Source organism: Sciurus vulgaris, assembly GCF_902686455.1.
Source record: "Sciurus vulgaris genome assembly, chromosome: 3".
Taxonomy (NCBI): Eukaryota; Metazoa; Chordata; class Mammalia; order Rodentia; family Sciuridae; genus Sciurus; species Sciurus vulgaris.
In genome coordinates, this window is record NC_136463.1 from 123,666,790 (window position 1) to 123,689,321 (window position 22,532).

A 22,532-nucleotide genomic window follows, 5' to 3' on the forward strand; every position below is an offset into this window, starting at 1 on the left:
ACAACACACTCTAAAAGTCATATTTTCCATCAACAAACCAAATGTTTTGTCTATATATAATAGAACCATTTTAATTTTTTGTATTTTAAAGTGACGCTTTTCTGGAATTATGAAAGAGCCCAATGAGAATGGGTTTACTGTTATTATTTACAAAGTATAAAACAACATACACTTTTTTTATTATTCAAAATATACCTTTAAAGACAGTAAGTCCAAATGGATGTGTCATCTGCTCAATATGGCCCAGTCTTCTTCTATCTAAGCCATCGAAGGTGCTGTGCTCAATTTTATCAAAAAAGGCATCTACCCAGTATAATCGTGAAGCACTAAAACAATAAAATATTTAAGTTATCTGTTATCCAAAAACCAGCAGAGCACCCTTTACACTAAGGGCATACAAATCAGCATGCTCAGTCAGTCATGGTGGTGCACGCCTGTAATCCCAGTGACTCTGGAGTCTAAGGCAGGAGGATCGCAAGTCCAAAGCCAACCTCAGCAACGGCAAGGTGCTAAGCAACTCAGTGAGATCCTGTCTCTAAATAAAATACAAAATTGGGCTGGGGATATGGCCTAGTGGCTGAGTGTCACTCAGTTCAATTCCTGGTACCCCCTCTCAAAAAAATCAGCATGCTCAGTCAACACCTTTATCAAAGTTCTTAAAACTCAAATTATATTCATTAAAAATTTTACAGTTTTATGCCCCAAAGAAAGGTACAGCTACTTTCATCAAATGACTTTCAATTAATTGTCTCTGAAACCTTGAAATGTTGCTATCTTTGAGTTGGGAATTTTATTTTTCTCCTTGTAAAATCAAAAAGTTAAGAAAAATATTGGTAGCATCACCTATGTTTAAAAGGCTAAATACATTTCTTCCCTTTTGTTCTTGCATAACTACTTTGGCATTTCATATTCTTATTTATTTTTCCATTTTCTATATTCCTAGATGGATCATCAATTCTTGAGAACTGTATCTTATACTTAAAAATCTTCCCAAAATGCATATAAAAAATGTACATTTGTTGACTGACTTCAAAATTTTCCTATCCTCAACACGCCCTCAAAGGAAATTAGTCACAACCGGCACTTTATCAAATCCTTATTCTGCTTCTGATGGGATTGGAGACTCACCTCCTCCATCTTGACCCTTCACTAAGCCCTGTTATTCTGCTGCTTCTAGACACTTCCTCAGCAAATTTATGAATGCATTGGTTTTCATCCCACCAGTAACTGACCACTATCTTTGTGCTCTTATGTCATTCAACATCCATCATTCAACATCCATCTCCCATCATCAGTTAATGATTTAAAAGTTTCTGAGGACATGCAGTACGCTCTTCCTTCCTCCATCACCACACCCACTTTGCCTCATATGTGCTCTGTACTAAGTGGAACTCTCCTACTCACCCCCAATCAATGGCCAATCCATTGGGCCATCCCAGAGTGGTATTTACTATGGGCATAAGGTGAGATCCATCACTCCACGCTCTCATAATTTTAGCAGGACGAAACCAATCTGTGAAAAATATATACCTAGAAAAACAGGAATAGAATAAATCAAGGAAGTTAACCGAGGGACAAATTACATGACTCAGATTTAGCACAAATTTTCTGAAGACTTGCTGCAATTAATTTCATTTTCTGTATATGCTATTAGGCTTAACAGATTAGTGTATAATTGATCTTAACTCTTAGTTAAAAGTACAGTTATCCGTGTGTCATCAAAGTAAGAAACACACATGGCATCAAAACGAACTCCAAAAAAGAAAACCACTGTCCTAGGTTTTAAAACCTAAAACAATTGTCACCCAATTCTCCATGTTATTAAAATAAAATAATAAACCACTATGGGCAATAAAGTAGACTGTATTCTCTCTTTCTTTTTGGATTAAACATCCAGAGCCCTCTAGATCCACTAGATTATTTTCTGCTATTCTTCTATAAGGAATTGATAAATTTGCAGTCAAAACATTCCATCCCAGATAAGGAAAAGCACCCAAAACAATGTAACTCTCAAACAATGTCTTACTCAAAGCATCTTTTTTTTTTTATTATGAGCACTGGCAAAAACTAAATCTATGAGGGAAAATATCCTTTTCTCTTTCATATAATCCCTAGGAATCAAAATTAGTCACTTCCAAAGTATGACTTTCTGAAATGTGACTCCATATCATTTTAAATGAAAAAGTCATTAAGAATTTAACCACTTTTCGAAACCATATGCCAAAGAGTTAGTTGAGATAAATTCATTAGAAAAATCAATAGTTTAACTCTCTATAGGATTTCTTACCAATGATATCCATTTTAAAATATGTTTCTTATGTTATTTTACAAAGAGAAAATAAAAACATAAAGTCCACACTGCAGAGGTGGCCAATGGACCTGTTAGGCACAGCCTTACACTAGGATGGTCCTGGAGTCTGAACAGGCTCTTGGCAATAACTGTGACGCCTTCACAAGGCTCTAAAATGGACATTACACATACTTTTTTCACAAACTGGATTTGGGATTAGATGAGAGTATGTATGCCAAGTGCTCACTGCGTGAATGAATTGGGCTTTAGTGAACTACCAGCGCTCTTTTTTATTAACCCATTTAAATACAGCGGCATACCTCAGACTTGCTCTAAACAATCATGTCAGCTATTAAACATGTTTTTTAATGTTTTTATTTTTACTTTATAGTTCCACATGATAGGGGGTTCACTTTGACATACTCAAAAATGCATCTGATCTCCAGTACTTCCCCATTCCCTTCCCACCTTCCCCTCCCATCCCTTGATTCCCTTCCTCTACTCTCCTGTTATTCCTCCTATTTGTTTTTAATCAGTGTGTTATAATTATGCATAAAATTGGAATGCATCGTGACATCTTCATACATGCACACAGCATGATTAGATCAGTTTCACTCACCAGTTGTTCCTGCCCTCCCCTCCTTGGTCCCCACTTCTACTCTATTGCTCTCCCTTCGATTTTAACAAGATCCCCTTTTTCTTTTTCTTTTTTTTTTTTTAAGATTTTTTTTTTTTGTAAACAAATGGGATACATGTTGTTTCTCTGTACATGGAGTCAAGGCATACCATTTGTGTAATCATAAATTTACATAGGGTAATGTTGTTTGATTCATTTTGTTATTTTTCCCTTCCCCCCACCCTTCCCACCCCTCTTTTCCCTCTATACAGTCCTTCCTTCCTCCATTCTTACCACCCTCCTTAACCCTAACCCTAAACCTAACCCTACCCCTAACGCTAACTCCTCCCACTCCCCATTATATGTCCTCATCCGCTTATCAGCGAGATCATTCGTCCTTTGGTTTTTTGAGATTGGCTTATCTCACTTAGCAAGATATTCTCCAATTTCATCCATTTGCCTGTAAATGCCATAATTTTAAGATCCCCTTTTTCATTGGTTCTTTTTAGTTATACATAACATAGGATTCATTCTGATGTAATTATGAAAGTATGGAATATAATTTGCTCTGATTCAGTCCCCAGGACTTTCCCATCCCTCTTCTCCTCCCACCCCCTGGTTCCCTTCCCTCTTCTCTACTAACCCTTCTGCTATTTACTTTTAGGTTTTTTTTTTTTTTTAATATAGTGTCTTCTGGATGTGCATGATGGTGAGATTCAGTGGGATATTCATAATGTACATAGGAAAGTTAAGTCAGATTCATTTCACTGTTCTTCCCTTACAGCAATCCTTCTCCCTCCCCATCAGTCCCTGATAAGGTTTGGATGTGAGGTGTTCCCCAAAAGCTCATGTGTGAAACAATGCAAGAACATTCACAGGAGAAATGATTGGGATATGAGAGCCTTAACCCAATCAGTGAATTGATCCTCTGTTAGGGATTAACTGAGTGGTTTCCGAAGCTGGGTAGGGTGTGGCTGGAAGAGGTGGGTCAATGGGCACATGCATTTGTGGTATATATTTTGTGGGCTGAGCTTAGTCTCTCTGCTTCCTGATACTTATGTCAGTTACTTCTTTCCATCATGCTCTTCTGTCATGATTCTCAGACTCACCTGAAGTCCCAAGGAATGGAGCTAATTGTGCATGGACTGAGACCTCTGAAGCCATGAGTTCCCAAATAAACTTTCCTCCTCTAAAATTCTTGTCAGGTCTTTTAGTCACAACAACAAAAAAGGCTGACTAAAACAGTTCTCTTCATCTAAGCTACTAATTTTTCTTCTATTATGATGGAATGTCCCCCACTTTATCTTTCTTTCTTTCTCTTCCCTTATTTTGGACTAGCTTCAGCATATCAGAGAAAACATTCAAACTTTGTTTTCCTGAGTCTGACTTATTTCACTTAGTATGATAGTTTCCCATTCCATCCATTTGCTGGCAAATATCATAATTTCATTCTTATTTATTGCTGAGTAATACTCCATTGTGTATATATACACATTTTCCTTATCCATTCATCTGTTAAAGGGCACCGTGATTGGTTCCCTAGCTTGGCTATTGTGAATTGTGCTGCTATAAACATTGATGTGGCTGTATCCCTATGGTATGCTGATTCAAGATCTTTTGGATATATACCAAGGAGCAGGATAGCTAGGTCACATGGTGGTTCCATCCCCAGTTTTTTGAGGAATCTCCATATTGCTTTTTAGAGTGGTTGCACTAATTTATATTCCCACCAAAAATGTATGAGTGTACCTTTTCCCACACATCCTCACCAACACTTATTATTATTTGTATACTTGGTAATTGCCATTCTGACTGGAATGAAATGAAATCTCAATGTAATTTTGATTTATATTTGCCTGATTGCAGAGATATTGAACATTTCTTCATATATTTGTTGGCCAATCATATTTCTTCCTTTGAGAAGCATCTGTTTAGTTATTTTATCAATTTATTAGTTGAATTATTTGATTTTCTGGTGCCAAACTTTTTAAATTCTTTATATATTATGGATATAAATACCCTGACTGAAGAGCAAAGATCTTCTCCCATTCTACAGGCTCTCTCTTTATACTCTTAATTGTTTCCTTTGCTGTACCAAAGCTTTTTAATTTGATGCCATCCTACTTACTGATTTTTGGTTTTATTTCTTACACTTTAGAAGTCTGTTAAGAAGGTCAGGTCCTGAGTCAACATTTTGGAGTATTGAGCCTACATTTTCTTCTGGCAATTGCAGAGTTCCTATCTTAATTCCTAGGTCTCTCATCCACTTTGAGTTGACTTTTGTGCAGAGCAAGAGATAGAGGCCAAGTTTCATTCTTCTACATATGGATATGTAGTTTCCCAGGACCATTTGTATTAAACACATTCTTTTAAAAAGGTAAGATCCGAAAAGGAATACTGTGGACAGTTCTGTCTTTTCTTGTCTAACCCCACCAACAACAGAATGGCCAGACATGAAATTGCCTGTGATCTGGAAAACTTTTTACTCTGAAAACTTCTGAAGGATTAAGCAAGTTTTGTTAAGTTTCATAGCAATACATTAAAACAGGGCAAGAATTTGAGCCTTTCCTGCTGTGTATCTTGTTCCTTCCCCACCAAATCCATACCACATAGTTTAGTCCTCTGCAACCATGAACAAAACCACACCAGTACAAACTGGGGAAGCTGAAACTAAGAAGAGAATTTTTTGAAGGAGATAAAGTGATTATTTAAGCTTATGTTACTACAGCAAAATTTAAGGTGATTTCAAATTACATAGTTCAATCTTATATTTGCTAAACTTGCCAAATCCCTTTTCCATGACTAAAAGATGTACAGTTTCAAGTCCTTAGAAAAACATGCATATACTCACCCACCAATAGGATGAACCACAACTGACCGGGGGTTATTTAAATTCTCAACTATTGCCCGTCTGGATTTATCAGCAAGTCTCATGACACTGACACTCCTGTGAGAAGGGTCTGTCCAGTAGAGATTCTTTGAAATCCAGTCAAAAGTCAAACTTTCAACATTTTCCACTCTGTTAGCTGTGAGAATTTCTCTTCCTATAAGTAAAAACATGGACATGGTTTAAGTATATCACATAAGACATAAATTTTCCTACCATTTTATATTTAAATTCTGTGTCAAGCATATTTTGAGTACATGTGGAATAAAAAAAAATAAAACACTGAGCAACAACATGATAAACCTCAAATTTATTCATTCCCCAAAGTTTGGATCTCAAAGAATAGATATGATACTGATAACTAAGACCAGGAGTGGTGTGGTTTGGACTCACTCCCTTGTTCAACCTTCCAGGAAAAAAAAAAAAAATTCATTGCAGAACATCTGAAGAAAAGATACCTGAGTTCACCTACTACCACCCCCAGACGGCTCCCAGGAGCTGACGCTGCCAGGTACAACCAGGGGGTGACTGGAGGTGTTACCGCCCAACCCTCTCACCAGTCTTTCAACAGTCTTTCACAACCACAAAGTTGCCAAGTTTGGAAAAGACCAGCAAAGATACCAGGAAGGAAATCAGAACTGGGTATCAGAGAAAAGAAACCACTTTCCTCTCTGAAAAATGTTTATTCTTTTCTCCCTCTTCTTCCTTTTCTTTTCTTTTCTTTTTTCCCACTAAAGAAAAATCTCAGTCAGAATAGGGAATTACATTTTTATTTTGCAGTAAAAAAAAAGAAATCCTAGTGTTTTTCTGTCATTGTTTCAGCAAATCATAAAAATAAAGCCCTCTATGTGAGAGACAACATATAAGATATTTAGGTAATATAATATTGCTAATCATAATAGCTTACAGTAATTGAGCATTTACTATGATCCAGGAACTGATAAAAATACTTTTTTATGGATTCATCCATCCTCACAGACACGTAATCAAGAAGGCATTATTTTGCCTATTTTATAGATGAATAAAGTGAGTTATAGAGAAGTGAAGCATCTAGAAAGAAGTGTGGGCATTGCCTCAAAGCAATTTATAACGAGATGGGAGAAAGGAAGAGACAATTATGCTCAGAGGCAAAAATAAAAGACACCTGGGCACTATGATGGAGGTATGCCTAGGATGGTACAGAGCACAGGCTCCTGGGCATAAGGTATGGGCACGTACCACAAGGGAGACGCATGGAGGGTTTCTCCAAGGAAGCAGAGAACTGGGGACCCCAGGAGAGCAAAGACTTGTGAGCAAGAGCAAGAGAGATTAAGAACTCCATGTGTTTTGGAGCATGGCCAGGGGTTAATTGGTTAATAACAGAGACCAAAGCAGAGGGAGAAGATCACAGGAAACGCAGGCTGTGCAGAGGCAGGAAGGAGCCAATGGTTGTACTCTTCCTCTAAGGCAGGGAGTCTGGGAAGAGTGCGATGAAGGGGTCCGCTGGACATGTTGGTTCTGAAGTGGTGGTGGATATCTAGAAGCAGCAGCCTGGATCTGGACCCCAGAGAGAAAACTTCAGAGATTTCCATCAACACCTAAGAAAAGGCTTCCCTGGCCTGCTTTTCATTCCCCAGGTGAGGAAGACATTCAGTAAACATTCTACAAAAAGGATCCCACACTAACTTACAACTACTGCACAAATGGGAATCAAAGACCTAGACATTATGACATCATGCAGAAAAAGAAGAGGACCAATGCTGAACACTAGAGATTACAGTTATTTATTGGACAGGCAAAAGAGAAAGGACTTCTAAGGAACATGAGAAAGAATAATCAAGAAATAGAAGGAAATCACAAAGAGTATACTGTCCTGAAAGAAACCATTTTTGAGAAGATGACCAAAGAACCAAAGGTAAGGACTGGAAAACATGGGATCCAAGATGACGGAGAGGACGTAGGCTACAGATCAACCGGTCTGTAGGTTGGAATCAAGGAAGAGAAAGAACAACTGACCAAAGAAGTAGGTATGCACAGAGGGTTTGCACAGCCTCGCAAGCATGCAAGGTCTGAAGCTCAGAGGGACTCAGTATTGCTGGTTACTGGAATGCAAAACAGGACTGCAGAGCGTTATTTAGTTTAGCAACAAAAAGATAAGCAAGATGACAGGGGTTCCTGTGAGGCGATGGGCAGATTTTGAGGTGAGGAATCAGTGAGAAGGTAGAAGAGAGAACCAAAAAAAGGGTAGCCCAGTCTTTTAAGGAGACTTCACATGAAATAAAAGAAGGAGAAAGAACTGTCACTAGAGAGGAACATGCATTGGTGAAAGGGATGCATTTTTTTAGGAAGAACAAAACAAGTATATCTGGAGCAAAGTCAGAAGAAAAGGAGAACATTTTTTTAAAATTCAGGTTTCAACCTATTAGTAGATATAGGGATCAACCATTCAAATAAAGTACCCAACAGTGAAGTGTAGCTGACCATAATTTATCTATCTTCTTTCATAATTATGAAAATTTTAACATAATTTCAATCAGTTAAAACTTAAATATGAACTTACAAATCCATATTTATATATAATTCACTTTTTAAGAAATTATTGTCATTCCAAGTCCGGCCATTGGCACATAGGTAGGCCAGCATCCCTAAAGAAAGGTCATCCCATTGGACTAATCTGAAGAGCTCCAACATGAAGAACCCTTACTCTATTAAGGGTTTTCAGACACTTGACCTTTCTCTCCTGTTAATATTTGTCATTATTAAAATACACCATCATTTATACTTGTTTTGAAAATAAAAGTGCTTGTTTCAACATAATTTAGTTAAAAAAAAGATTCTTTCCTCAATCCAAAAAGTATTTAGTAAGTTTAGTAAAGATCCTGCTTAAAAAGTGGATCTTAAAAGTTAAACTGAATGAATTATGCATATGTTTACTGAAAACAGCCCACACTCACACACACCCACACACACACACACACACATACACATGCATTTTCTCACCTGTGCCATCAATCCTTTGTTTATAAATCATATCTTTTGATGTATCTGAAAAAAAGATCGTGCTCTCCTGGGCATCAAAATCAATCCCAAGAAAAAAGGAAGGACTCCCCGTCACTGGAACCATGACATCCTCCTGGGTGGAGGGGGTGAATGGGATCCCACGCACAGCCAGTTCAGATGAAAAGATCAAGAAGTTCTTAATAGCTGTAGGAAGAGGGACAGCAGAGTCAGCCACGGCATGGTTCTTTGCCTTCACCAAATTCCAGACAAATCACTTACCTCTTCATAAAGCACACTTTATCATCGTGAAATATGATTTTGAAATAAACATAACAAATTTGTGGAAAACATAGCTGGAAGTAATGGAAGGGGGAAAAATAAGCAATTACAATGGTGATATAAGTATTCAAAACTTCTTCCTCAGAAATTTGTCCTTAGGGGTTATTTATATTAAAAAGTGGTGACCATATACTTAAAAATTTTAAATAGAATTAAACTCCAGCATAATTCCATCAAAATTATCAAATTGAAATAACTTTTGTACAGAAATCTACTCCAAGAATCATATGGCAGTTTGGGGGTGTCAAGGTCAGAAACAAAGAAGAAGCAACAGCAAAGGAATAAGACAAGGTAGGGAGAAGGAATGAAGGAAACAGGTAGGAAGAAGTGATGCTTGAAAGCCAAGCAGGGGACTGTGACAGCATATCAGGAATTCAAACAGACAGTGACAAAAAGGTGGTATAACCAAGACAGATAACAACTGCAGAAAGGAATTAAAAACAAAATCATTAGACAATGTACTATTGAAAGAAGTTATAAGTTAGGGTGATTTTTAAATGAGGGTGATTTTAAACTGAATCTCAGGACTACCCCCAATGTTCACAAATGCATCTAAGTTAAAATCTAAGAACTTATATACTAAGCCAGAAGCTTAAATGGTCCAAAGAAACTTCCAGAAGGACCATCTTGGAAGTAAGAATGTATCAAAGGGATGAAAAGAGAATTGCAAAAGGTAAAATGAGAGAAACAAATATTTTAAGCATGTATTTCATCACTGACTGGGGCTCAGGCAATGGCTGAATTATGAGGAGACCTGCAGGCAACCAAAGAAGAAGAAAGGAAAGCTTCGATAGAAGAGTGAAACAGGAGCTGAGAGGACTGACCTGGAATAAAAAACTTCACGAGGACTTGAGCCACCCCAATACTCAAGAGTTTTTCTGGAATACAGCAATAAAGTCTGATGAGATTAAGATGTGATCGCCTGGCTCAAAGGGGCATATGTGGTGGTGTAGGAGAAGTCAATAAAAGGATGGCCTACGACTGCCCGTCCCATCAAAGTCAAGGCTAACGTCTAAAGTAGAAAAGGTAGGACTGTGGTACAGCACTTGCCTAAAGTGTGTGAGGCCCTGGTTTTCATCCCCAGTATTGAAAAAAAAAAAAATTTTTTTAATGGAAATGGTGTATATAGTACAGAAAAGAAACACAAAATTCAGTCACATGGAATTCATTCAAAGACCACAGTTAATAAAAGGAGATGAACATTTCAGGAAAAAAAGGGAAAGAAGACCAAGAAAATCCTAGGCAAGGAATTAAAGGAAAGTCCCAAAAGACAGAAATTTACATCTTCCAACACAGCTCTATGGACAGAGAAAATGGTACCTATTGAAGAAGATGCTCAGTGGTCTACAGAAAGTTTTTTAGCAGTGAAGAGGTCAGTGGGCTGGCCCAGTGTACAGCAGCAGTTGTCTGGGTACCCTGTGCTGCCTGCCAGAAGGACCATCCAGACAGATTTCTTACCAACACAGTGGCGCTCATCTGTATCCAGCTCAAAACCAAACAAGCACTTGCAACGGTAACCCAAACCATCATTATCGGTTCTATGGCTGAGGACACAGACCTGCTCACAGCCCCCGTTGTCTCCTCCACATGGATTGCTAGCTGCGGGGAGAAATATACAAGTTCAATCACAATTAGAAAGGTGTAACGCTTCAAGTCATGCGAAGCCACTTTGGGCCCTGTAGATGAACCCCTAGGGGCCATCACCCCTGGTTACCACTGTATGCACCCACACCTGGCTACACAGACCCTCCCAACTGCTTTACCAACCATTCTCAAACTGGCGGTAGTAAAAATCAGGATTCCCACCACTGGATAACCATGGGATTCTTTTTCCACAGTAACTATGTTAGGGTCTGTTTGCTAGCCTCAGTGATTAGCAATAACTACCCCAAAATTTTAAAAAAGAAAAGGCTTCAGTGCTATCTTTACCATTCGTAAAATAAAATCAATAACTATTACTCACTGGATACTTATTTTGCATAAAAAGCTAATATACAACCAATAAACCCCAAGGAGTAAACACCAGTATCCCAATTTTACAGAGAGCTCTGAAAGATCAGATAATTTGTCTGAGATTATTCAGTGTCTAAATAGCTAAACTAGAATTCCAGTCAAGATCTGATTCCAAAATCCTATGTGTCTGCCTCCCAAACTAGTTTATACTTCTCAAAGCCTCCCTTTAGGTAGTGATCTCAGGAAGCTCACTGCACACTGTACAAGACTGTCCCAGACAAAACTTTCATATTTACTTTCTAAATTGTCTTCTGAGCCTCTGATGACTTATTCAAAATGTTCTCTTTCCCTGCTCAGGTGGATTTATTTGGGAAAATAATCTGGATGATCAAACTGGGTAAGGGGAGATGAAATTAATAACTTCATAAATTGAGTGTGAAAATTAGTCCAAATTGAGATTTCCAACATGTTTTCAAATAAGTATATATTTTCCCGGGATGATTCTATTGAAGGTTATTCATCTGAATGTATTATTCTAGTATATTTTTTTAAGTCAACCTAATTATCTTAATGTCTTTCTCCATACTAATCAGTTTCATCACTTAACATGAGAGTATGAAAGCAAATCTGTATTTCTCCAAATTACAGTTCACCAATATTAAGCTTTCTACCAAGAGAGTCTGGTTTGATATACTTCTTTTCTATGATCCACAAGCAAATATGGAAAGGAGTCACCGACAGTTCCAGTAGACATGTCAAAGCTCAATTTAAAACACAGAACACAAATTATTGTAAAACAACAGAAAACTAACCAGTATCTGAATCAAAATATTTCTTTTTTTAATAAATGATCAACCAGAAACACCAAACCCAGCTGGCTTATGACAGACCCTACACAAACCAAAAACAGATCCATATGTGCACAACAGAGAAGAAATAAAATGGACCCCGCACTGTGCAAAATGAATCTCTAGAGATGCCATTTTTCTCTTTGGGGCATCAGTTTCTTTAACTATAAATTAGAGTTTTGAAATAGGACATTTCCCCCAGTAAAATGAGGATAGGTATCTTGATTTGGTTTGCTTACAGCTAGACCCCTAGATGGGATCTGGCACATCGTGTGGGGAACGGGGGGGACAATAAACATCTATTAAATGAATCTCTAATGTTCCTCTATATTTAGCACTTCAATTCTAATTTCGTTGATTGTCCATGATCTGCAGAGTCAATTCCAAGGGTTTAACACTCTAGATAACCCTTTGTATATTTGAGAACACCACCCAGATCTCCAGAGCTCTCTCACCATTAACTTCCACAGTTTTGGAAAAACGTCTCTAACAAGTCCAGTATCAAACAGGGTCACCACTGTTGTGTGGCTTACCAGAGGGCTGCCTGAGGGCATGGTAAACAGTCACCCCATAGGGCCTCAGGGAAGACTGGTAGTACACCTGTGGGTTGGTTTCTGTGAACTTGTTTGCCTTCATTACAGCCATCTTTGTCCAATCGGTGAAGAACACATGGTCCTCAAACAAGCTTATTCCAAAGGGATGAGGGATGAGCGAGCCTCCATGAATTACAGTCTTCCTGTTATGAAAGAATATACACATCACACAATTTTCTGTTTTGCTTTACTTTCATTAAAGATGCAATTAGTCCAGTTAAATGCCTAAAAAGCTAAATCATTTTTTGTTACAATATAGACTATACACAAAAAGATACATTTTAAGATACATGTGAAATCCCATCTACATTTGATAGGATTTCCATATTACTTCTTGGTAAAGACCATTGAGACTTGAATTCTTTTTTTTTTTACAGACTGCATTTTGATTCATTGTACACAAATGGGGTACATCATTTCATTTCTATGGTTGTACATGATGTAGATTCATACCATTAGTGTAATCATACATGTACGTAGGGTAATGATGTCTGTCTCATTACACCATTTTTCATACCCCCTCCCTCTCATTTCCTTCTACATAATCTAAAGTTCCTCCATTCTTCTCTCATTCCCCATCCCTCCACCCCCATTACATATCATCATCCACTTATCAGAGAAAACATTTGGCCTTTGGTTTTTTGGGATTGGCTTACTTCACTTAGCATGATGTTCTTCAATTCCATCCATTTATTTGCAAATGCCATAATACTATTCTTCTTTATGGCTGAATAATATTCCATTGTACATGAATTCTAATCCTAGTCAATACTCTAGCTGGTTCTAGATTTGGGGGGAAATTATTGTTTATTTTACTTGCTCTTCATCCCTTTAAGGTTGCCTCATCTATAAAAGGCTAAGATGTAAAAGAACACTTCAAATTTCATGGGTCAAAGAGTGTTGTAATAAGGGTGGGAAGTGATGATGTCCCCAACAAATACTTCCCATAATTCCACTGACCCTTCCTCAACTACTAGGATATGGGATGGTGAGTGCTGGGCTCAACCCCCTGCAAACCTCGGACACACCCCATGACAGCAAAAGGCAGTGTCACCACTCTTAAGCATCCGTTTGATGAAACTATCAAGGGCTCATACTTGTAAGGGAGGCACAAAATGCCCAAAGCTGCATGAGAGAAAAACAGAAGCAAGAGATGCCCAGCAAGGGAAAGAAATCCACGGACCCGCCCAGGACCACCTCTATGTAAGTGATGATTCAGTCAGACACATGCCCAAACATGGGGAGAAGGATGGTTCCTGCGGAAAGACTCATTTTCCTTGTGACCTAACAGGAAGATCTCAAAAAAAATAAACAGAAAAGAAATCCTGGCAGTCCCTGAAGGCTAAGAAAGCACAACAGGGCTCTAAGAATTGAAGGCACTAAAACTGGAAAGCACCCTAATGGGAGAAAACAAAGAAACCTAAGGTGACAAGTTAGCGCACACCTGGAAACACTTGATAATGACAAGGCACACTGAAATGAGAGAATGGTTTTCTTTATTCAGTTGGCAAATTCCAGAACCCTGAATGCCACCTGCTGGCAAAGAAAGAAAAAATGACTTCATGATTACAGCTGTACTCACGAGCTTTTATATTTCGTGGATGTTTCCTCATAGTCAGCAAAACACTCAAATCTTTCTGAAACTCCACTGATTTTATCTTTTATATTTTACTTAGCATAAAACTATTGAGACTATATAGTGTAATGCTGAAATATCCCATGAAAAGAGAAAAAAATTAGGCAAATTTCCCAACTTTTTATAAGACAATGGGTTGACTAATACTTTCTCATTAAATTAATCTTCTGGGTACAGCAACATTTAGTGACAGGAAGTCATAGTATTAATACCCAATTGCTTCTTTTAAACAAGCACAGATTTTTCTAAGAATATGTAATCCAGTTGCAAACTGTGATATCATCCTTATGAAACAGAGATATAATAGAAAACAAAACCTGAATATTCCTTTCAGTAAGAAAACAATAAAGTCATCTGGAAAATTAAATTGGCCAGTCCATTCCCAGAAGGCACAAATAATCATTTTTTTCTTGTTCAAATTTTACAGAAGACATATTACAATTTTTGGAAACCCTAAAAGGATTTTTAAATAGCTAATAGTTTATAGATAGAATTCACTCAGATTCAAATGAAGAAAAAAAGTATGCATATTTGATAGTCACATGTTGCTATTTAAATATCTTTGAAGTATTTCAGGTAAAAATGTAATGCAGATCCAAGATGGCGGACTAGATAGAGGGTGACTGCATCTCCAGTCGCTCCAGAACCCAGGATTCAAGAAGGGGAGGCATTGAGAGACTTGGACTAAAACAGAGCCACAGTGTGAGTCTCCCCCACCCAGTGAAGCTCGGCCTGGGAGGCAGGCCCGGATTCGGGTGGCTAATTAGAGTAGGGCAGGGCAGCTAGAGTCTTCCCCAGGCGGCCCTGCACACACCGGAGGTGGGCTCCTCCCACACAGCAAGCTTCTCCAGCTTTTCACAGCAGGCCCCCCAGTGAGAGCCTTTCTGCACAGAACCAGCTCCAAGTCCCTGAGCCAGCGCCGCGAGCTCCGGCCTGCAGGTTGCTTCAGGGACCAAGACAGGGCAGCCAAGGATTTCCCCAAGCAGCTCGGCTCCCTTCGGCGGGAAGCACCTCTCTAGGCTAGCTTCTCGGAGCAGACCGCCCAGTGAAAGCCTTTCTACACAGAGCAAGCCACAAGTCCCCAAGCCAGCGGAGAGCTCCAACCCACAAGCAGCCTCTGGGACCAGGTCAGGGCAACCAGAGACCTCTCCAGGTGGCCCTGCCCCCTCCAGCTGCAGGCTTTTTCCACGGGTGATCCAAGATGGCGCACTAGAGGGTGACTGCATCTTCAATCGCTCCAGAACCCAGGATTCAAGAAGAGGAGGCATTGAGAGATTCAGACTAAAATAGAGCCTCGGGGTGAGTCTCCCCCACCCAGTGAAGCTCGGCCCGGGGGGCAGGCCCGGATATGGGCGGCTTATTAAAGTAGGGCAGGGCAGCTAGAGTCTTCCCCAGGAAGCCCTGCGAAACCCACGGTAGGCTCCTCCCACACAGCCAGCTTCTCGGAGAAGGCCCCCCAGTGAGAGCCTTTCCACACAGAGCCAGCTCCAAGCCCTGGAACCAGTAGCGGGCAAGGGGCAGCTTTCTTCGGAAGCACTGCATTATCAAGTTACTCCAAGACTTCAGGATAATGAAGGCTGGGAGGTGATACACTGGAGATCTACAGGGACACTATAAGCCAATAGAGGAAACCTGCAATATCACAGAGTCCCACTGACATCTGACCAATATGAGAAAACAAGGGAAGAAAATGTCCCAAACAAACCTAGATTCTAGATCAATAAAACCCAATGACAGCACAGCAGAAGAAATGTCAGAAAGGGAGTTCAGAATGTACATAATTAAAACAATCAGGGAAGTAAATGAGGAGATGAAAGAGCAAATGCAGGCATTGAAGGAGGAGATGAAAGAGCAAATGCAGGCATTAAGTGATCACACCAATCAACAGTTAAAAGAGCAAATATGGGAAGCAAGAGATCATTTCAATAAAGAGTTAGAGATATTGAAAAAAAAAACAAACAGAAATTCTTGAAATGAAGGAAACAATAAACCAAGTTAAAAACCCATAGAAAGCATAACCAATAGGATAGAACACCTGGAAAACAGAACCTCAGATATTGAAGAAAAAATATTTAATCTTGAAAACAAAGTTGACCAAACAGAGAAGATGGTAAGAAATCATGAACAGAATCTACAAGAATTATGGGATATCATGAAAAGGCCAAATTTAAGAATTATTGGGATTGAGGAAGGCTTAGAGAAACAAACCAAAGGAATGAACAATCTATTCAATGAAATAATATCAGAAAATTTCCCAAATCAGAAGAATACAATGGAAAATCAAGTACAAAAGGCTTATAGGACTCCAAATATACAAAATTACAACAGACCCACACCCAGGCACATTATTATGAAAATACCTAACATACAAAATAAAGACAGAATTTTAAAGGCCGCTAGAGAAAAGAATCAAATTACATTCAGGAGGAAACCAATAAGAATATCAGCAGATTTTTCAATCCACACCCTACAAGCTACAAGGACCTGGAACAACATTTACCAAGCCCTGAAAGAAAATGGATGCCAACCAAGAATCTTTTACCCAGCAAAACTTACTTTCAGATTTGACGATGAAATAAGATCCTTCCATGATAAACAAAAGCTAAAGGAATTTACAAAAAGAAAGCCGGCATTACAGAACATTCTCAGCAAAATATTCCATGAGGAAGAGATGAAAAACAACAATGCGAATCAGCAACAGGAGGAACTAGCCTAAAGGAATAGCCAAATAAAGGAGAAACCAAATCATGTCAAAAAACAAAAATGAGTCAAATGAGTGGGAATACAAATCATATCACAATAATAACTCTGAATATTAATGGCCTGAACTCATCAATCAAAAGACATAGACTGGCAGATTACATTAAAAAGAAAAATCCAAAAATATGCTGCCTGCAAGAGACTCATCTCATAGAAAGAAATACACATAGACTAAAGGTGAAAGGATGGGAACATACCATGCACACGGACACAGCAAAAAAGCTGGAGTATCCATCCTCATTTCAGAATATGTGGACTTCAAGCCAAAACTAGTCAGTAGGGATAAAGAAGGACTTTACATACTGCTTAAGGGAAGCATAAATCAGCAAGACATAACAATCATAAATATCTATGCCCCGAACATTGGCTTATCCATGTATGTCAAACAAATCCTTCTCAATTCCAGAAATCAAATAGACCACAACACAATAATACTAGGCGATTTTAACACACCTCTCTCACCGCTGGATAGATCTTCCAAACAAAAATTAAATAAAAAAACCATAGATCTTAATAACACAATCAACAATTTAGACTTAACCAACTTATATAGAATATACCATCCAACAAAGAACCAATACACTTTCTTCTCAGCAGCACATGGATCCTTCTCTAAAATAGACCATATTTTATGCCACAAAGCTACTGTTAGCAAATACAAGAAGATAGAGATACTACCTTGTACTCTATCAGATCATAATGGATTGAAATTAGAAATAAATGACAGAATAAAAAACAGAAACTTCTCCAATACCTGGAGATTAAATAATACGCTATTATATGATGAATGGATAACAGAAGACATCAGGAGGGAAATAAAAAAAATTCTTAGAAGTAAACGAGAACAAACACACATCATATCAAAATCTCTGGGACACTATGAAAGCAGTACTTAGAGGAAGATTTATTTCATGGGGTGCATTCAACAAAAGAAGTAGAAATCAACAAATAAACGACTTAACACTACAGCTCAAAGTCCTAGAAAAAGAAGAGCAGACAAACACCAAAAGTAGTAGTATAGGAAATAGTTAAAATCAGAGCCGAAATCAACAAAATTGAAACAAAAGAAACAATAGAAAAAATTAACAAAATAAATAGTTGGTTCTTTGAAAAAATAAACAAAATTGATAAACCCTTAGCCATACTAACAAAGAGAAAGAGGGAGAAAACTCAAATTACTAAAATTTGGAATGAACAAGGAAATATCACAACAGACATGAGTGAAACACAAAACATAATTAGAAGCTATTTTGAAAATCTATAGTCCAACAAAACAGAAAATCTCGAAGACATCAACAAGCTTCTAGAGACATATGAATTACCTAAACTGAACCAGGAAGACATACACAATTTAAATAGATCAATTTCAAGTAATGAAATAGAAGAGGTCATCAAAAGCCTACCAACAAAGAAAAGTCCGGGACCAGATGGGTTCTCAGTCAAGTTCTACAAAACCTTTAAAGAAGAGCTCACTCTAATATTTCTCAGATTATTTCATGAAACAGAAGAGGAGGGAACCCTCCCAAACTCATTCTATGAAGCCAATATCACCCTGATACCTAAACCAGACAGAGACACATCAAGGAAAGAAAATTTCAGACCAATATCCGTAATGAACATTGACACAAAAATTCTCAACAAAATTTTAGCAAATCGCATACAAAAATATATTAAAAAGACAGTGCACCACAATCAAGTGGGTTTTATCCTAGGGATGCAAGGTTGGTTCAACATCAGGAAATCAATAAACGTCATTCACCATATCAACAGACTAAAAGTTAAGAATCACATGATTATTTCAATAGATGCAGAAAAAGCATTCGATAAAATACAGCATCCCTTCATGCTCAAAACACTAGAAAAAATTGGGGTAGTGGGAACATTCCTTAACATTGTAAAGGCCATCTACGCTAAGCCTATGGCCAATATCATTCTAAATGGTGAAAAACTGAAAGCATTTCCCTAAAAACTGGAACAAGGCAGGGATGCCCTCTTTCACCACTTCTATTCAACATCGTTCTTGAGACTCTAGCCAGAGCAATTAGAAAAACCAAAGAAATTAAAGGGATACGAATTGGAAAAGAAGAACTCAAACTATCCCTGTTCACTGATGACATGATTATATATTTAGAGGAACCTGGAAATTCCACCAGAAAACTTTTAGGGCTCATAAGTGAATTCAGTAAAGTAGCAGGTTACAAGATCAATGCTCATAAATCCAAAGCATTTTTATACATAAGAGATGAATCTTCAGAAAGAGAAGTTAGGAAACCTACCCCATTCACAATAGCCTCGAAAAAAATAAAATACTTGGGAGTCAATCTCACAAAAGAGGTGAAAGACCTCTACAATGAGAACTACAGAACACTAAAGAAAGAAATTAAAGAGAACCTTAGAAGATGGAAAGATCTCCCATGTTCTTGGATAGGCAGAATTAATATTGTCAAAATGGCCATACTACCAAAATTGCTATACAGATTCAATGCAATTCCAATTAAAATCCCAATGATGTACCTTACAGAAATAGAGCAAGCAATTATGAAATTCATGTGGAAGAATAAAAAACCCAGAATAGCTAAAGCAATCCTCAGTAGAAACAGCGAAGCAGGGGATATCGCAATACCAGATCTTCAACTCTATTACAAAGCAATAGTAACAAAAGCGGCATGGTATTGGCACCAAAATAGACAGGTAGATCAATGGTACAGAATAATGGACATGGACACAAACCCAAATAAATACAATTTTCTCATACTAGACAAAGGGGCCAAAAATATGCAATGGAGAAAAGATAGCCTCTTCAACAAATGGTGCTGGGAAAACTGGAAAACCATATGCAACAGAATGAAATTAAACCCCTATCTCTCACCCTGCACAAAACTCAACTCACAATGGATCAAGGACCTCAGAATCAGACTAGAGACCCTGCATCTTATAGAAGAAAAAGTAGGTCCAAACCTTCAACTTGTTGGCTTAGAATAAGACTTCCTTAACAGGACTCCCATAGCACAAGAAATAAAAGCAAGAATCAACAACTGGGATAGATTCAAACTAAAAAGCTTTCTCTCAGCAAAGGAAACTATCAGTAATGTGAAGAGAGCCTACAGAGTGGGAGAATATCTTTACCACTCATACTTCAGATAGAGCACTCATTTCCAGAATATATAAAGAACTCAAAAAACTCTATACCAAGAACACAAATAATCCAATCAACAAATGGGCTAAGGAAATGAACAGACACTTCACAGAAGAAGACGTACAAGCAATCAACAGATATATGAAAAAATGTTCAACATCTCTAGTAATAAGAGAAATGCAAATCAAAACTACCCTAAGATTTCATCTCACCCCAATTAGAATGGCGATTATCAAGAACACAAGCAACAATAGGTGTTGGCGAGGATGTGGGGAAGAAGGTACACTCATACATTGCTGGTAGGGTTGCAAATTAGTGCAGCCACTCTGGAAAGCAGTATGGAGATTCCTCAGAAAGCTTGAAATGGAACCACCATTTGACCCAGCTATCCCACTCCTTGGCCTATACCCAAAGGACTTAAAATCAGCATACTACAGAGATACAGCCACATCAATGTTCATTGCTGCTCAATTCACCATAGCCAGATTGTGGAACCAACCTAGATGCCCTTCAGTTGATGAATGGATAAAGAAACTGTGGCATATATATACAATGGAATATTACTCCGCCATGAAGAATGATAAAATTATGGCATTTGCAGGCAAATGGATGAAATTGAAGAATATCATGCTAAGTGAGATAAGCCAATCTCAAAAAACTAAAGGACAAATGATCTCACTGATAAGCGGATGAGGACATATAATGGGGGTAAGAGTGGTTTAGCCTTAGGGTTAGGGTTAGGTTTAGGGTTAGGGATAAGGAGGGTGGTAAGAATGGAGGAAGGAAAGACTGTATAGAGGGAAAAGAGGGGTGGGAGGGTTGGGGGAAAGGGAAAAAAAATAACAGAATGAATCAAACAACATTGCCCTATGTAAGTTTATGATTATACAAATGGTATGCCTGACTCCATGTACAAATAGAGAAACAACATGTATCCCATTTGTTTAAATAATAATTAAAAAAAGATCTTTTTGAATTTAAAAAAAAAAATGTAATGCAAAGAACTTCTCCTGGCTGTGGGTGTACTCAGAGGCAGAACACTTGTGGCTTAGTATGAATGAGTCCCTGGGTTCAATCCTCAGCACCAGAGCAACAATAATAACAAAGAATAAAATAATTTCCCCTTGAAATTTGAAACATATAAGAGTAGAGTAAAATTTAATTCCCTCTGAATAATGTTAAATAAATAAATAATGTCAAATAAATAATAAAAGTTAGAAAGTTAGAAAACTGTAAGTTAAGCAGTTCTTGGGGGAAAAAAAGTATAAAGAACCCAGAGAAATAAATGGTCTTAGGAGTAAATGAAAATAATGTGCTCATCTGGGACTCAGAAAGGGGTTTTATTTTGTTGGGGAGTTGGGGGATACCAGGTTTGAACCCAGGGCTTTGCACATACTAGGCAAGTGTTCCCCCACTGAACTATACTCCCAGCTTGGAGAAAATGATTGTTATTATGGAACAAAAAAGGTTAAAATTAAGAGTCAATTATTTTGGTGGAATCCACACCAACTGAAGCACAAGACAAAGACCTCTGAAACCATGAGAAAAAAGAAAAAAAAAAAAAAAAAGAGTGAATCATTTCTTACAGATCTCAATGCATAAGGTCATTCAAGCTATCATGTCAATCAACAAAGTGATATTTTAATTATGGCCCTTTCGTATGCCTTTCTGTCAATTTTATGCACTTTCCTTCAAACTCATAAAGCCACAGAAAACACTTCATACCTTTGAATTCCATCATAAGTTACAGTTTCAATGTAGTCAAACCGGCAGTCAACCCAATACACACGCTTGGCTACCATGTCCAGCGTGACGCCGGCAGGCCATCCCAGCTTTGTCTTCACCAAGTCCTTCCGGTTGCTGCCGTCCATGAAAGCCCTTTCCACCTTAGGTTCCCCAGAAAGGCTCGCCCAATCTGAGAAAAATAAATAACTACAAAAGAAAAGCAAAAGACAAAAGGTGTGTTATTTTACAAGCTTACCTGGATAATTTTTTTTCATACATGTTATGTTTGGATCAATGGGATTTCCCATTGACTAACAAACCATGGGTTTATGAAACAATAGAAATTTTAAAAGTATTTTAAAAAACAGATTGTGAGTGCCAATCAGGAGACTCAATAACTCTAAATAGGAACTTTAACATGCTATATTGCAGCCTAAAATTTTATGTTCATCTTCCCAATTTTCTCCTCTACTGGATGGCCCTTTTACTTCTAATTGTACCCACAAGAAAACTTACATTTTAAATGAGCTATCAAAATACCTCCCTCAATTCTCCACTCAGTGGAATAGCCCAAAGAAAATTTCCCAACACTTTTAAGGAAATATAGCTGCTATTATGAAGTAGAAATGAATAATCACCAGTCACCAACTTAAATAGCCTAAATTTCATCCAGGGTACCTAAACTCGACTATGAAATGTTAGGAGAACTGTCTGTTAAAACTCTTCTCAATGTGTAAACCAGGAAAATTTGCATTAAAACTAAAGAAAAG

At 38.0% G+C, this 22,532-nt stretch overlaps 1 protein-coding gene across 1 annotated transcript in view; it reads right to left on the reverse strand.

Moving 5' to 3' along the window:
* Positions 1-22,532, reverse strand: part of LOC306656559 (low-density lipoprotein receptor-related protein 2-like) — a 244,423-nt gene that overhangs the window by 145,546 nt on the left and 76,345 nt on the right. The window contains 7 exon segments of the mRNA XM_079131902.1: positions 196-326; positions 1,405-1,530; positions 5,758-5,950; positions 8,773-8,976; positions 10,570-10,710; positions 12,446-12,648; positions 21,763-21,969. Of these exon segments, the coding sequence (XP_078988028.1) occupies positions 196-326; positions 1,405-1,530; positions 5,758-5,950; positions 8,773-8,976; positions 10,570-10,710; positions 12,446-12,648; positions 21,763-21,969 (1,205 nt within the window).